This window comes from Heterodontus francisci, unplaced genomic scaffold (genome assembly GCF_036365525.1).
Source record: "Heterodontus francisci isolate sHetFra1 unplaced genomic scaffold, sHetFra1.hap1 HAP1_SCAFFOLD_1388, whole genome shotgun sequence".
NCBI classification, from domain to species: Eukaryota; Metazoa; Chordata; class Chondrichthyes; order Heterodontiformes; family Heterodontidae; genus Heterodontus; species Heterodontus francisci.
This window is the reverse complement of record NW_027142183.1, coordinates 1745-17522: the sequence shown is the minus strand read 5'-3', so window position 1 is coordinate 17522 and position 15778 is coordinate 1745. Positions and strand designations below refer to the sequence as shown.

At 40.8% G+C, this 15778-nt stretch overlaps 1 protein-coding gene across 1 annotated transcript in view; it reads right to left on the bottom strand.

Moving 5' to 3' along the window:
- Positions 1-15308, bottom strand: part of LOC137366716 (CREB-binding protein-like) — a gene marked incomplete at its 3' end in the record, with an annotated part of 31134 nt that extends 15826 nt beyond the window's left edge. Inside the window, exons 1-7 of the mRNA XM_068028381.1 lie at positions 15233-15308; positions 12605-12723; positions 11562-11738; positions 10696-10963; positions 7974-8087; positions 1944-2177; positions 1285-1387 (exon numbers count right to left, since the gene is read on the bottom strand). Coding sequence (XP_067884482.1) covers positions 1285-1387; positions 1944-2177; positions 7974-8087; positions 10696-10963; positions 11562-11738; positions 12605-12723; positions 15233-15308 — 1091 coding nt within the window. The remainder of the gene's footprint in view (positions 1-1284; positions 1388-1943; positions 2178-7973; positions 8088-10695; positions 10964-11561; positions 11739-12604; positions 12724-15232) is intronic.
- Between the last annotated feature and the right edge of the window lie 470 nt (positions 15309-15778).

Below are 15778 nucleotides of genomic sequence, written 5' to 3'. Positions count from 1 at the left end.
AATTCAAATACAATTCTGTAACTAAGCTATAGCTTTAAATTGGCCAAATTCAAAAGATAAAACTATGACAGTGAATGGCCGTGCACACTCATTCTAAAAGGCTCAATATTTGCCCCACGCATTAATGTTTAAGTATCTGGCACTTGACTTTGCCAAGATTAACATGAAAAGGTTTTCATAAATACAACCATATTTTACAAAAAATGATTTCGGAGAGAAAAATGGGAAAATAAAAGTGTAGAAATTAGCTAAAATTCCTGGCCACCTGTGATATTACAACAAGTTAAATTTAGCATTCTCTTTTTTTGTGAATCAGATGCACAATTCCTTTAATACTTCAAATATTGAAGATATTGCAGTTAACTTTTATTACTGATAACAAAATGTTACATTCCCTGTACTCTGATCCGACCAGGTTCTATACATTTTTGCTTGATTGTTTTTGATATGAAATCTTGTGAAAACAAGAACTGAGAACTCAGGCCTACATTTGTTGACTGAGAAAATACCACATCTGTTCCATTTAACTAACAAGTTACATTTTAATTCGTGTTTAACATTTTTTTTTATTTGTTCGGGGGATGTGGGTGTCACTGGTTTGGCCAGCATTTACTGCCCACCCCAAACAGCCCTCGAGAAGGTGGTGGTGAGCCACCTTCTTAAACTGCTGCAGTCCGTGTGGCGTAGGTACACCAACAGCACTGTTAGAAAGGGAGTTCCAGGATTTTGACCCAGCGACAGTGAAGGAACGGCGATATAATTCCAAGTTAGGATGGTGAGTGGCTTAGTGGCTTGCAGGGGAACTTGCAGGTAGTGCTGTTCCCATGCATCTGCTGCCCTTGTCCTTCTCGATGATAGAGGTCGCGGGTTGGAAGGTGCTGTCGAAGGCTGTTGCTGTCTGGAACGTGCATGGTAAAACATCCACAAGTGCTTCACAAGAGTGATTATCAAACAAAATGTATTATCGACACAAGGAGATACTAGAACAGGTGACTAAAAGCTTGGTCAAAGTGGTAGGTTTTAGGAAGTGTCTTAAAAGGAGAGTGAGCGAGAGCGAGATGCAGAAAAGTTTAGAGGGAATTCCAGAACTTGGGTATTACTGTCCACTTTCCTGGAAGAATGGCCTTCCCTTCCATTAGAAGTTTTCCAAGTATAAAGTAGTCAAAATATGGAACTTTGCAGATCCAGTTCACATTTTCTATGTCTATTGCAATACAGGAATGACACAAACAGAATAACCATAATATGCTGCTAGGTATCTCTTAAAAAATGAAAATTCCTTACTTTGGTGTACCAAGGGAAGGTGGAAGAGCAGAGTCAGACAACAAGCTTGACTGATCAGGGGTTGGAACACCCATCCCTCCAACCACATTCATCTGATTCGTACCTGCTGAGAGAAAGGAATAGTCAGTAAAGCAATGCCAATCCATAACCCAACAGCTCAAGTTTCCAGTTGTACCCCACTGTGGTCACCCAAGCAAACAGATCGCAATACTTTTCAGGTATAAAATTCATAGCACAGAACCACTGGTCAGTAACTGCAAGCTGCCCTCCTGCATGGAACTCCTTACTTAACACTGTGGAAGTATCTTTTGCACACGGGACTGCAGCAATTCAAGAAGACAGCTCACTGCCACTTTCTCAAGGACAATTACGGATGGGCAATAAGTGCTGGCAAGACCAATGCCCACATCCCATGAATAAATAACAATTGTGTACTGTGCCAGTTTTGGCACATTAGCGTATCTAAAATAAGGACAGAAAGCAATTTGAAATGGAGAAACAAGCATGCTTCTCATTAAATGTTACAAGCTGTGACAAAACCGCTAGAAAATATTAGCCAACACAACTCTACTGCAACTGAGGAAAAATACATATTAGCATAGACTTAATTTCATTTTTTTGTTGAAGCTATACAACTGGTATTCGACCACTATTCTTACCCAATGGGTTTGGCCTCATTGACTGGTGGACTTGAGGCTGTGTTGGCTGTTGGCCTTGTACCTGAGGCTGCGGCTGCGCTTGTGGTTGATTACCATAGGGCAGTCCAAGTGCAGCATATGCTCTCTGCATTGAGCTGGGGTCGATAGGGTTCGAATTAGTGGATGTGCCCTGTGGACCACTTCCAACTGCACCCACTGTGTTTGGTAACCCACTCGGCAGAGAACCTAATAGGGCTGTAAGAGTAGATGCAAAACACTTGTATTAAAATTACTGGCTAGTCATTACACAACATCCATATAGATTACATAGTCAGTTTGCAAGAACATCTTACACTTCAGTGAAATGTAATACAAGTTGATAAAGTGTCAATCAATGCTTTTACACAGTGATAGTTTTTGTGGTTTGTGGAAGAGTACAATTTACACCTGAATCTTTTTACATTAGCCTAATGTTGAAACAACAGTCTCCTGTGCGCTGTCACATTCGAAGTGAAACAGTACTGCACTTGGTTACTTTTAAGCCTCCTGCATTAACTCTTTGAAGACTGAGACAAAGCAGTTTAAGAAAAAGAAAGAACCCTTCTTCTCCTTCCTAATAGCTAGTTTGATGAAAAATATTTCAACAGGTCCATTAACACTGAGCTTCCAAGGTCATTCTCCAGTTTTGTCAATAAAAGACCCTGTAGCAGAGTCTGATATGGTATCAGTTGTAGATGCAAATGAGGCAAGAGTACTCACAATGCTTAAAGAATCAAAGGCACAACCTTTGTGCAAGTCGAGCGCCATTTAGCCAATCATAAAGGCTCCACCTAGATCAGGGGTATCCAAGCTTTGTCTTTTTGCTGCATATCATGGAGCTCGGGGCTGCACGTTATCTTTAAATGTATGTTCCCATTAATTTGTGTAGATCTCAAGATCTTGGTGTTCAGATTTAGGATTTATTCACTGATGAAATAACAACGTTAAGAATGGCTCTTTCTAAACATCCAGGCTAAAGAATTTTAAACAGGACAATCCAGCGAGTAAAAGCAAGAGAAGTGCAAATATAACTAAGTTACTTCACTAGACTTCCAGTACTTCTCTACTGCATATGGTCCACAGGATATAACCTTGGTCTCTAGGTCTAGCTCAGTGAAAATTCAAGTACATATTTTAGCAATTGGTATTTTCTGCCTTAAAAGTCAAATATCAGTTACAGCTACACTGCCCAAAAGGAATATTCTTTACCTCTCAAAAAAATACAATTAAAAAGACCCATGGTGGCACAGTGGCGCAGTGGTTAGCACCGTAGCCTCACAGCTCCAGCGACCCAGGTTCAGTTCTGGGTACTGCCTGTGTGGAGTTTGCAAGATCTCTGTGACTGCGTGGGTTTCCGCCGGGTGCTCCGGTTTCCTCCCACAGCCAAAGACTTGCAGGTTGATAGGTAAATTGGCCATTGTAAATTGCCCCTAATGTAGGTAGGTGGTGGGAGAATGGTGGGGATGTGGTAGGGAATATGGGATTAATGCAGGATTAGTATAAATGCGTGGTTGTTGGTCAGCATAGACTCGGTGGGACAAAAACAAGAAATGCTGGATTCACTCAGCAGGTCTGGCAGCATCTGTGGAAAGAGAAGCAGAGTTAACGTTTCGGGTCAGTGACCCTTCTTCGGAACTTGGTGGGCCTGTTTCAGTGCTGTATCTCTCTGTGACTTTATGAAAATAAATTTTCCCTAAAAATCTACCTCAGAGCCACACAGTTAATGTGCTCACTGGTCCTCAGTTCTATGCATTGAGTTCTACAGCTTTAGAGGAACGTATTCTCAGTACTAGAAATGGCAAACACCAAGGTGTAAAAGTTACCGACAAAGTACTGGCAAACAATCAGACTGCAAAAAAAATGGGCTCTGAAATTTAACCACTTTTCTAAAACATAAAGTGTGCCTTTTCTAGAGCAGGACAATGATTTCAAGTTTAAATATGTGTATATAATCTACCCTGTATAATCTACGTTTAGGGAGCTCAGAAAGAAACTAGCAAGCAGACTTCAAAGGTAGCAATCTCTGGATTAATGTCGGTTCCACACGCTAGTGAATATAGAAATAGGAGGATAGAGCAGATGAATGTGTGGCTGGGACGATGGTGCAAGAGGAAGGGCTATAGTGTCCTGGGACACTGGAACCGGTTCTGGGGGAGATGGGACCTGTACAGGCCAGATGGGTTGCACCTGAACAGAGCCTTGCAGGGCAGTTTGCTAGTGCTGTTGGGAAGGGTTTAAACTAACTTGGCAGCGGATGGGAACCAGTAGGTACCATTAGAGAGGAAAAACAAGGTGCACAAAGAAGTGGGAGACACAAATAACACTAGAGTAATAAATAGTAAGGTATTAAGTGAGGTCAGAGAAAGCAGGAATGCAATAAGTTCTAAATTAGGTTTACTGTGCATGTATATGACTGTATGGAGCGTGGCAAGTAAAGGTTGTCGAGCTGCAGACGCAGATAGCCACGTTGGACTATGATGCCGTGACAATATCGGAGACCTGGCTTAAAAAAGGGCAGGACTGGGTGTTAAATATTCCCGGATACAAAGTGTTCAAGAAAGATAGGGAAGGAAAGAAAGGAAGAGGGGTGGTAGTATTGTTTAAGGAGAATATTAACAGTGCTTGAGAGAGAGCTAAAAAACAAAAGAGATACCATCACAATACTGGGTGCATTCTATAGGCCACCAACTACTGGGAAAGGCATAGAGGGACAAATTTGCAAAGAAATTACAGAGAGATGCAAAAACTATAGAGTAGTTAAAATGGGGGGCTTTAATTATCCTAATATAGACAGGATAGTAAAAGTGTAAAGGGCAGTGTTTATGAAGTTTTCGTGTTCAGGAGAATTTTCTAGATCTGTATGTTTCTGGTCCATCTGGGAAGGAGGCACAGCTGGATCTATTTTATTTATTTTTATTTATTTATTTCTTTAGAGATACAGCACTGAAACAGGCCCTTCGGCCCACCGAGTCTGTGCTGACCATCAACCACCCATTTATACTAATCCTACACTAATCCCATATTCCTACCACATCCCCACTTGTCCCTATATTCCCCTACCACCTACCTATACTAGGGGCAATTTATAATGGCCAATTTACCGATCAACCTGCAAGTCTTTAGCTGTGGGAAGAAACCAGAGCACCCGGCGAAAACCCACGCAGACACAGGGAGAACTTGCAAACTCCACACAGGCAGTACCCAGAATTGAACCCGGGTCGCTGGAGCTGTGAGGCTGCGGTGCTAACCACTGCGCCACTGTGCCACCACACTGTGCCTCTAGTTCTAGAGAATGAGGTGGGTCGACTGGATTAAGCATCAGTAGGGGAATATTTAGGAGACAGTGATCATAGTATCATAAGGTTTAGGCTAGTTTTGGAAAAGGACAAGCAGCATTCCAGAGCAAAAATATTTAATTGCAGAAAGGACAATTTCAAGAGAACAGATCTGGCCCAAGAAAGCTGGAATCAAAGATTGAAAGGCAAAACTGTAATAGAATAATGGGCTGTCTTTAAAGAGGAGATAATTCAGGTACAGTCAAGGTAGATTCCTACTAAGGGGAAAGGTAGGACAAACAAAGTCAGAACTCCTTGATGACAAAAGATATATAGAGTGTAAGATGAAACAGAAAAAGGGTGCAAATGATAGATGTCAGGTTGATAATACAAGAGTCAGGCTGAAAATAGGAAGTTCAGAGGGGAAGTGAAAAAAGAAATGAGAGAAGCAAAGACAGAGTATGAGAAGAGACTGGCAGCTAACATAAAAGGAAATCCAAAAGTCTTCTATAGGCATATAAATAGAAAAAGGGTGAAAAAGGACTGAAATCTTGGCAGTGTGGCCATAATCTTCCAATGCTTCTTAGACAGGAAGGTGGCGAAACATAGAAAATAGGAGGAGGAGTAGGCCATTCGGCCCTTTGAGCCTGCTCCGCCATTCATTATTTTTTTTAAATTTAGAGATACAGCACTGAAACAGGCCCTTCGGCCCACTGAGTCTGTGCCGACCAACAACCACCCATTTATACTAACCCTACAGTAATCCCATATTCCCTATCACCTACCTACACTAGGGGCAATTTACAATGGCCAATTTACCTATCACCTGCAAGTCTTTTGGATGTGGGAGGAAACCGGAGCACCCGGCGAAAACCCACGCAGACACATGGAGAACTTGCAAACTCCGCACAGGCAGCACCCAGAATCGAACCCGGGTCGCTGGAGCTGTGAGGCTGCAGTGCTAACCACTGCACCACTGTGCCGCCCATGGCTGATCATCCAACTCAGTAACCCATTCCCGCTTTCGCCCCATATCCTTTGATCCCTTTAAACCCAGAGGACTGGAGATTTGCAAATGTTACACTCTTGTTCAAAAAAGGGTGTAAGGATATGCTCAGCAACTATAGGCCAATCAGTTTAACCTCAGTGGTGGGAAAGCTTTTAGAAATGATATTTCGGGAATAGTCACTTGGACAAGCATCGATTAATTAAGGAAAGCCAACACAGATTTGTTAAAGGCAAATTGTGCTTAACTAACTTGATTGAGTTTTTTGATGAGGCAACAGAGTGCTGATGAGGTGTACAAGGACTTCCAAAAGGCATTTGATCAAGTGCCACATAACAGGCTTGCCAGCAAAGTAAATGGATACGAAGTTGGCTGAGTGACAGGAAACAGCAGTGGTGAATGGTTGTTTTTCGGATTGGAAGAAGGTATATAGTGGGTTCCCCGGGAGTTGGTATCAGGACCACTGCTTTTCTTGATCTACATGAATAACCTAGACTTGGGTGTGCACGGCACAATTTCAGAACTTGTGGATGACACAAAACTTGAAAGTATTGTGAACTGTCAGGAGGACAGAGACAGGCTGGTGGAATGGGTGGACACATGGCAGATGAAATTTAATGCAGAGAAGTGATACATTTTGGTAGGAAGAACAAGGAGAGGCAATATAAACTAAAGGGTACAATTCTAAAGTGGGTGCAGGACTAGAGACTGCTGCGGGTGTATGTACACAAATTGTTAAAGGTGACAGGACAGGTTGAGAAAGTGGTTAAAAAGGCATATGGTACCTGGGCTTTATAAATTAAGGCAGAGAGTACAAGAGCAAGGAAGCTGTGATGAACCTTCATAGAAGACTGGTTTGGCCTCAGCTGGAGTATTGTGTCCAATTCTGAGCACCGAACTTTAGGAACAATAGGATGTGAAGGCATTAGAGAGGGTGCAGAAAAGATTTACAAGAATAGTTTCATGGATGAGGGACTTCAGTTATGTGGATAAATTAGAGAAACCAGGCTGTTCTCCTTAAAGGGAAGGCTGAGTGGAGATTTGATAGAGAAGTTCAAAATCATGAGGGGTCTGGAGAGAGCACATAGGGAGAAACTGTTCCCACTGGCAGAAGGGTCGAGAACCAGAGGACATCAACTTAAGGTGAATCAAGCTGACATGAGGAAAAACTTAAAAAAAAAATACTGCGTGGTTAGGATCTGGAATTCAATGTCTGAGTGTGTGGTGGAAGCAGATTCAATTGTGGCTTTCAAAAGGGTATTGGATAATTATCTGAAGAGAAAAAATCTGCAGGGCTACTTGGAAAAGGCAGGGGAGTGGGAGCTGGCATGGACACGACGGGCTGAATGGCCTCATTCTGTGCTGTAACCATTCTATGGTTACTAAAATAATAGAGTGCCTCATTAAAAAATAAACATCTCATTTTAGTACATTAGGAAAAAAAAATCTGAAATAACACAAGCTTACCACTGAGTAAGGGGCCAAGACTAAGTTCAGGCCCTCTACATGCAAATTGGGCCAACATTTTCACCAGACTTACCATAGAAGCAGCATTCCAAAGATAAGGGGCTACATCTTATACAGGCACTAACTTACCCTGTCTATATTTCCACTTTGTAATTTGTGTTGAGCCCTATATACATTTTAATAGAGGATTAAGAATTGTAGTTTATTAATATTTTCTAAATAATTTATTACACGTATATGGAACTGTGAATCAATGACACTTACTCTGCTGATTCCTCTTGTCACTGGCATTTTTCAGGGGGAGGCATACGGGACAGTCATGTCGAGTGCAGTTTTTCCAGTGAGAAATGATCTGTCTTGATGATGCACAGTGAGCAACTGTGTAACAAAAACAGCCAGAGTTCTAACATTAATCTAGTGGGCCACAGTGTCATTTTTCCACTCTGCTGAGTTTCTGATCTCAGCTAAAATGTTACTGGGAGAAGATGGCAGCTATACAAGATGCTTCCCATAAGGGCATGCACAGAGTGGAGGGACCAAAAAAAAAGAGTTACTCAGCTACTCTCGCAACAGCCAAAGAGTAACAATGGTTACTCCTGCCCCCTTCCCATTAGGAGGTACTTGCCCCAAGGAAACTGGAGGAAAGGGGGGTGAATGGGGAGAGAAAATATTTTGAAGAAAATGCAACACGTCTTGAAAGTTTAATTTGTTAAAACCAAGTTTTGCTTTTTCCTGTTGTCAAGTGGTCGATTTGTTGTGGAGTTCACACACCAGCTTGAATTTATACTCAGCTGCTACTGACATGATTAGAGTGACAATTGCTGCATCAACTCCCTTCAGAATTAAACAGAACATCACAGTAGAAAAGGTTTGCCACTTGAGCCATTTCTGTCGTTGTCAAATATTAGAATATATAAGATCTCAAACTAAAAGGGGCAATCCATGAATTCCACCCCCCTCCCGCCTTCATTGCAAATACACTTTAATTCTTTTTTTAAAAAAAAGTTTAATGAAAAGAGCATTTTAGAGATTGTTTTGAGTGGTTCCTGTCCTACTAATCTTAGTATTTAAAAAAAATATATTACCACTAAAACAAAAGCTTCAAGGGATATTAAAGGCAAAAAGCAGTGATTTGAACTCAAGATTTATTGCCTGTATCACAGTGAAATGCTCATTCGATTCTCAGAACAAGACATATTGAGGAAACTTTTACGCAATAGGACACAGATTACACTGACAAAAGTGTCTTAATCATTTCCTGTATTAACAGCATATGAACATGTATTCTATATACACTACTGCTAGCAGAATCTCACATTTGTTTTTACAATGAAGCCAAAGGCAATACACACACAGACCAACAAAAGGAATATTTACATAATTAGATATTTCACAATGAAATGAAACCACTTAAGGCACTGTAAACATAGGCACAGGAGTGGGTCATTCAGCCCATCAACACACTTCAATCAGATCAACTCCCTATCCCTTGATACCCTTACCTAACAAAGATCTAATGTGTGTGAAAAAGTCCTCCCTGATTTCACTCCTGAATGGCCATCTTTAAAATGAATTCCCCTTGTTCTGGATTCCCCGCCATACAAAATAGATTCTCTGCAGCTACCCTATCGAATCCCTTTATTATTTTAAATACCTTGGTTACATATTTCCTAAAATAAAGGGAATACAAGCCTAGTTTATGAAACTTGCCCTGATAAGTTAACTCTTTAAACTCCTGCATCATTCTTGTGAATCTGCACCGCTCTCAGGCCAATATATTTTTCCTGAGGTGCAGTGCCCAAAACTAGACATAGTATATCAGATGGAGTTTGACCAAGACTCTACAACTGAAGCATATCTTCCTCCACTTTTTTTTTTAGACAAAATGAAATGACAAGAAGCCAATATAATTTGCTGTTGGCATACTTACAAATAACGGCCTTCTCAGGGCAACTAAGAATGGACAATTAACGCCAGCTTTGCCAGTGATGCTCACATATGAAGGACAATTTTTTAAAAAAAGATGTTTTTTCATTAGATATCAAGATCTTGAAAAATAGAGAATCTATTGGACTGCACTAATATTCTCAGAGGAACCAACCTAGATGTGAATAATGGTTCAAAGGTACTATTGTTATAGCTATGCTCAGGTTCAGAACATTCTGAAGGTAGTTTCAAGCAGAAATAAATGCAATTGTGCATTTACTATCGTGTAGAAATGAGGATGAGCCAATCAATCGTGAAGTGGTCCTCTTTCTAATTAGTTTACCTGCGCTCAGTTCTAAGGTACAGGTACTCACACTATTGAACTATTGATTTAGGACTGTGGGCTGTAACATTCTAAAAATCACTGCAGGCACCAAATTGAAATATTCTGAACAAATCACATCAACACAAATTCCAACAAAAACATTACCTGTGAAAGTTCAACAGGGATAGGGGAGGAGTGGGAATGAGGGGCACCTTATTTCAGAAACTATACCAATTAAGTAATCACATTTTAAAGTTTGATTTTCATACTCACAAAACCGTAAATAGAACTGAATTTCTGTTCAGCATATGCCATCTTAAACCAACGTTGTAGGAAGAAGTTTCACTAATCGAAACCCAGCCTGCATGGGTAGTCAGAAAGAGAGAATAGCACTTCAAAGCCATCTGCAGGGGCTCAAATAAAATTTGAAGTACTATCCTTCAAAGAAGCACTAATCCTGCCTACCACATCCACTAATATGAAGGGCTGAGCCTTTAAAAAGTGTCCTTGAAGGATATGGATTGGTCTCGTGGTTAACACTTTTTTACTGTTTAAAAAAAGCTACCAGAACATTTAAAAACCAGGTTCCAAATGTCCACTAACATACTCAAAACAGATTTTGATTAAATGGTCTCGTGGTCCTTATCTGCAGGAGGACTATATTTGAACCCCTGGCCATCTAGCTCATTAAAAATGTGTAGGCAGTGCACAAAAGGTCTAATCAGGTACACTTACCCTGGCAGGACTTGCCTGCCTGACAGTGAGTCATATGATTCAGGACGTTTTTCATGGTTCGGCAGTGGGGCAGTGCACAGGGTCGCACCTCACCGTTTGCCTGTTCTCTCCGCTGACATTTGTGGGCGTGAAGCAGTAGGACCAGCTGCTGCTGTATCAGTTTGCGCTTCTCGGGGTCTGCAGTCGGTGCAGATCCCATTCCTTGTGTTGGTACCTGGGACGGTACTTGTACCATCCCTACCTGCTGAACCTGGGACTGCTGTTGCGACTTGGAAAGAAGAGAGAAAGGAACAGTGAAAGGAGGACGCAAAATTCAGCAACAATTTCTGAACTGTAAGAGGAAAGGAAAAAAAAGCTTCTAAATGAAATTGAATACATTGAGAATTGCAGGAAAAATCACGTCCAAAAATTGACCAGTAATCCCATACTGACTAGAAGGCCAGATGATGCAGTCATGAAATTTCTCCCAAGTTTTTTTGATAGGAAGCATGCAAAGCCTTTGGCCTTTACATTTTCTTTCAGTTGAATATGTCATTATGTGGCTTTTCAAAAAAGTCAAAATTGCAACTAACACCAAGTAAAGCTATTTTCCCCTAAACTAGCTTACTTCAGGGATAGAAAAAAAATGAAGGGTAGATAAAAATACAACAGAAACTTTAACTCTGATCCCTATGCCAACTACCAATGTTGGCAAATAAGCTGGAAGGACATGCAACTTACTATATAGCTAGTATCATCTTCCAAGAGGCCTCTCTCCTCCAATTGTGTGAATCAAGCATCTTAAAAGAGGTGTTACATTTACAATATGTAAACAGTTCAATTATTTGCAATCAACATGTTTGGAACACAACACAAAGCCTGCTTACCATGTTTGGCACATTTGTAACTTGAGTGCCTTTTAAATCTGCTGGAAATGGAGGCAGGCTATTGGAAAGAGTACTTTTGTTTTGTAATTGAGGTCCAACCCCTGCAGCGCCTAATTGCTGACCACCAGCTTGGCCATAGCCTTGTCCAAACAGGCTTGCATTACCTGAAATCCCCATCTGCAAAGAAAGAAAGGAAATCTAGTTATTCCAGTCAGGGAGTTTCGCATCACTCCAGAAATAACTTCTCAAATTTTCAGTTTGCAATTTTTAATATTTCTATTGAAAACAAAAGCACAAAATTTCAAAACTGATAACATAGCCCTTTTACTAAAGATGAATCTTGACTACATGAAACCCACACACAAGAAAATTAGCAAGCATCAACTTAATTTTCTCTTTTCTTTAAAATTAAACAATTTTCTCCTCTCAGAATGTTAACTCTTTCTGAGATACGGTTCTATAGGCTTCTATAGGTGATTGCTGACAATGAGTGTTACGCTATTTGACTACGGAGGGCATCACAGCCAAGCCCGAGTTTGTCTGCATCTGATGTTCACATGAAAATACTTTCCAGTCGGAAAGCTGATTGAATTTCCACCCATTCCCTAATTGAAGACAAATTAAAATCCCTGACACATTGGCTGCGACCAACTAACACAGTACAGAGCAGAGACTGAACCCAGGATCTTTTGGTCTGTATAAACCCCAAATACAATAAAAAAAGAAATGGAAGAGATTGTCATGGAATTGGAAAGTCTAGCCCATGGCATTCTTTGAATCTCCAGATCTTTTGAGAAGTGAAAAATTAAATGTTATGCCCCAGCACAGACACAAGATGCCGTGGAAAGGAATGAGGAAGTCCAAGAATAAACTCCAAAAGTTAAAACTATTCTCCTGCTGCATATTAAAAAGGCCTCATCAGTGAGTGAACCGAAACTCACTTTCTAGTAAAAATATTTAAAAAAAATAAGGACATGTTATCACGAACCTCATAAGTTGTGCAAATTGAGTTAGCTAATCTCAGCCAGAAAGGCAATACATACGTTAGATAGTTTTGGCATCCCTGGGTCAGAGCATGGGGAATTACCAGGATTCTTGCTGCTGATCTCTGTCCAGCAATCCCTGCTGGAAATGCACAAAATTAGGACAGGATTGAGCTCAGCTATGATGTTGGTAGCAGTTTAACAGATTTCCAACATACACTGCCAAAACTCATGGTCATGAATAATGGTCACGGAGGTGAGCTAGTGGAAGCCACCGATTACTGCATTAGAACAATACTGCAGCAAAATTATGAATGAGAGGAGGAAAAGGAATTGAGGGGGTATGGAAGAGATGGGAAAATTGGCAAGGTAAAATGTGTTTTATTTTAAAACCAATAAAGGGGTGCAATTGCTCAATCATGGCACAGGAGTGGACAGGAAGAGGTTCACAGTTTCCTCCTGGTATAGAGCAAGGAAATTCAATATGAGTGGTCACAGGCCAACCCTTCAACAACCCACACTCTCGTGTGAAGCAAGATAGTTTCACAGCATTAGAATATAGGAAATAGCACACCTGACCAATGGCCCAAAACTGATTTCTGATAATGAGGAGGAACTGATTTCAAACACTTAATTTTTAGTTATAGTAATCCATAAGTACATTTACTGCTTAGCTGGGACTGCTGTACTGTCACCTCGGTTGTCCTCCAAGAATCTATCCTTGGACTCCTCCTATTTCTCATCTACATGCTGCTCCTCGGTGACATCATCCAAAAATAGCATCAGTAGTCACCAATACCTCTCTCAACTCTTCCCCTGTCTCCTAAGAAATAGGAGCAGGAGTAGACCATATGGCCTGTCGCCTGTCTCCAATTATCTAACTGCCTGTCTGACATCCAGTACTGGATGAGCAGAAATTCCCTCCAATTAAATACAGGGAAGACTGAGGCCATTGTCTTTGGTCCCTGTAATGTCCTCTAGCTCTACAACCCTCCAAGATATCTGCATTCCCCTAATCCTGGCCTCTTGAGCATCACCAATTTTACTAGCTCCACCAGTGGTGGTTGCGCTTTCAGCCATAAATGTGGAATTCTCTCCCTAAACCTCTCACTCTGTCCTACTTTCGGACATGCCATAAAACCTACCTCTTTGACCAAGTTGCCAAATTATGTTTTATAATGCTCCTGTGAAACATTTGGGATGTTTTATTAAAAGTTGGTAATTCAAGTTGCATAGAATGAATTCTCAGTGACTTAGGTAAGGGAGGGAAAAAAAAATCAATGTTTTGTTATTCCTGATCACTAACCTATGATCCCTACTGGAAAGTGAATTTGTGACAGAGAACACAAGACAGACAGAGAGCGAAAAACAAAAGAAAAAAGGAACACAGGTTGGGTAAACAGGGTGGGGTTTAGCTGATGGGGCCCTGGGGTGAAAATGCCTTTCAGCCTTCATTACTTCGTCTGACACATGAAGAATGGTCTGGTGTACAAGGCACTAGAGGATGACTTGCACTCATGAAGCTATACCCCAGCAAGGAGGGAACACCCTGAGAAACGGGACAATGACAAAGACAAGTCATTCAGGAAAAGCAAACCTACATTTATTGCAATTTGCATGTAGAGTCTTAGCACCGTGTTGACAGTAAAGGGGTGGAGTTAAGCAAGTGTGCTCAAAATTGTTACATTTGCATTTTTAGAAAATGTGGAATTATGGATGAGTTCCAACACTACAAACTCATTACTCAAAAGATTAAAGGCACATTCCATACTAGGGCATCAAGTATACTTTTATCACTAATTAAGGTCTCCGGCCCACTTGTAAATAAATACACTTGTCACCTCTAACAGTTACATAGTGTTGCATTATATTAAGAAAACTGTTGTAGGTCAACTGTTCAAGGGAGGTGAGAGAGAGAGAAAGGATAGCTGAATTCTGTCCTAAGGAAATTTTTATTCTTGCATTTTCTTAGAAGGGCAAATAATTTGAGCGTTTCAACTACAAGTGAAAAGAAAAACTTATCAGCAACATAATTTATCTGTATTTCAGATATTTTTCTTCATTTCCCATAAATAGTCTGAGCTTCACACAAGCCATTTTGACAGTATTACGATCTACATTCTATGATGTAATTTTCTGCTAATCTCACCACAGCTGCAATGTTTAGACACGTCAACATTATTTCCACATCATTGCACAGCATTAACGCTCAAATTTAAATTCAATTTAAACAAGCACCATGCTTCTGAATTTTCTAACCCAACAAAATCTGTGTTGTCAAACTGCACTTCGATCAAACTGATAGTTTCCACACATTTACATGTTCCATAAGTACATGGTTGCAAACATCATGGATTATAGAAAGAAAATGCGCTACTTGTTTTTAAATTCATTCATGGTATGTGGGTATCACTGGCAAGGCCAGCATTTATTGCCCATCCCTAAATTCCCTTGAGAAGGTGGTGGTGAGCCTCCTTCGTGAACCACTACTAATGGTCCACCCAAAGTGCTGTTAGGTAGGGAGTAGTCAAACCTCAGCCCAAGAAGCTTAACTATAAAAGCAAACTACTGGAAGTAACTCATGTCAGGTAGCACCTGTGACGACAGTGTTAACATCTCAGGTCGATGACCTTTCCTCTGAACTAGAAAAGTTAGAGTCGTAACTTTTTTTTAAAATAAAGAACTTACCAGCATCTTTAACCTGTATTTCACAAACTTTTCTCCACTTGCCATAAACATTTCTACTGTGTTTTACACAAGCCATTTTGACAATATTACTATCCACATTCTATGCTACAATGTTCTGCCAATCACACTTCAGTTCAATTGTTTAGACACTTCATTATTTCCACATCACTTCACAGCATTAACACTCATTAAAGGAATGTAGTGGTAGTATGGGATAGTATAGTGAGGGGGATTGACACTGTCCTGTGCAGCCAAGAGCACGAGTCCAGAAGGCTGTGTTTCCTACCCGTTACCGAGGCTCAGGACATCTGCTCAGGGCTGGACAGGAACATGGAGTGGGAGAGGGAGGATCTGGTTGTCGTGGCCCATGTAGGTATCAACGACGTAGGTAGGAAAAAGTGGTTCTGATTAGACAGTATGAGGAGCTAGGCACCAAACTGAAGAGCAGAACCTCAAGGGTAATAATCCCTGGATTATTACCTGAGCCACGTGCCTATTGGCAGAGGGCACATAAGAACAAAGAACAAAGAAAATTACAGCACAGGA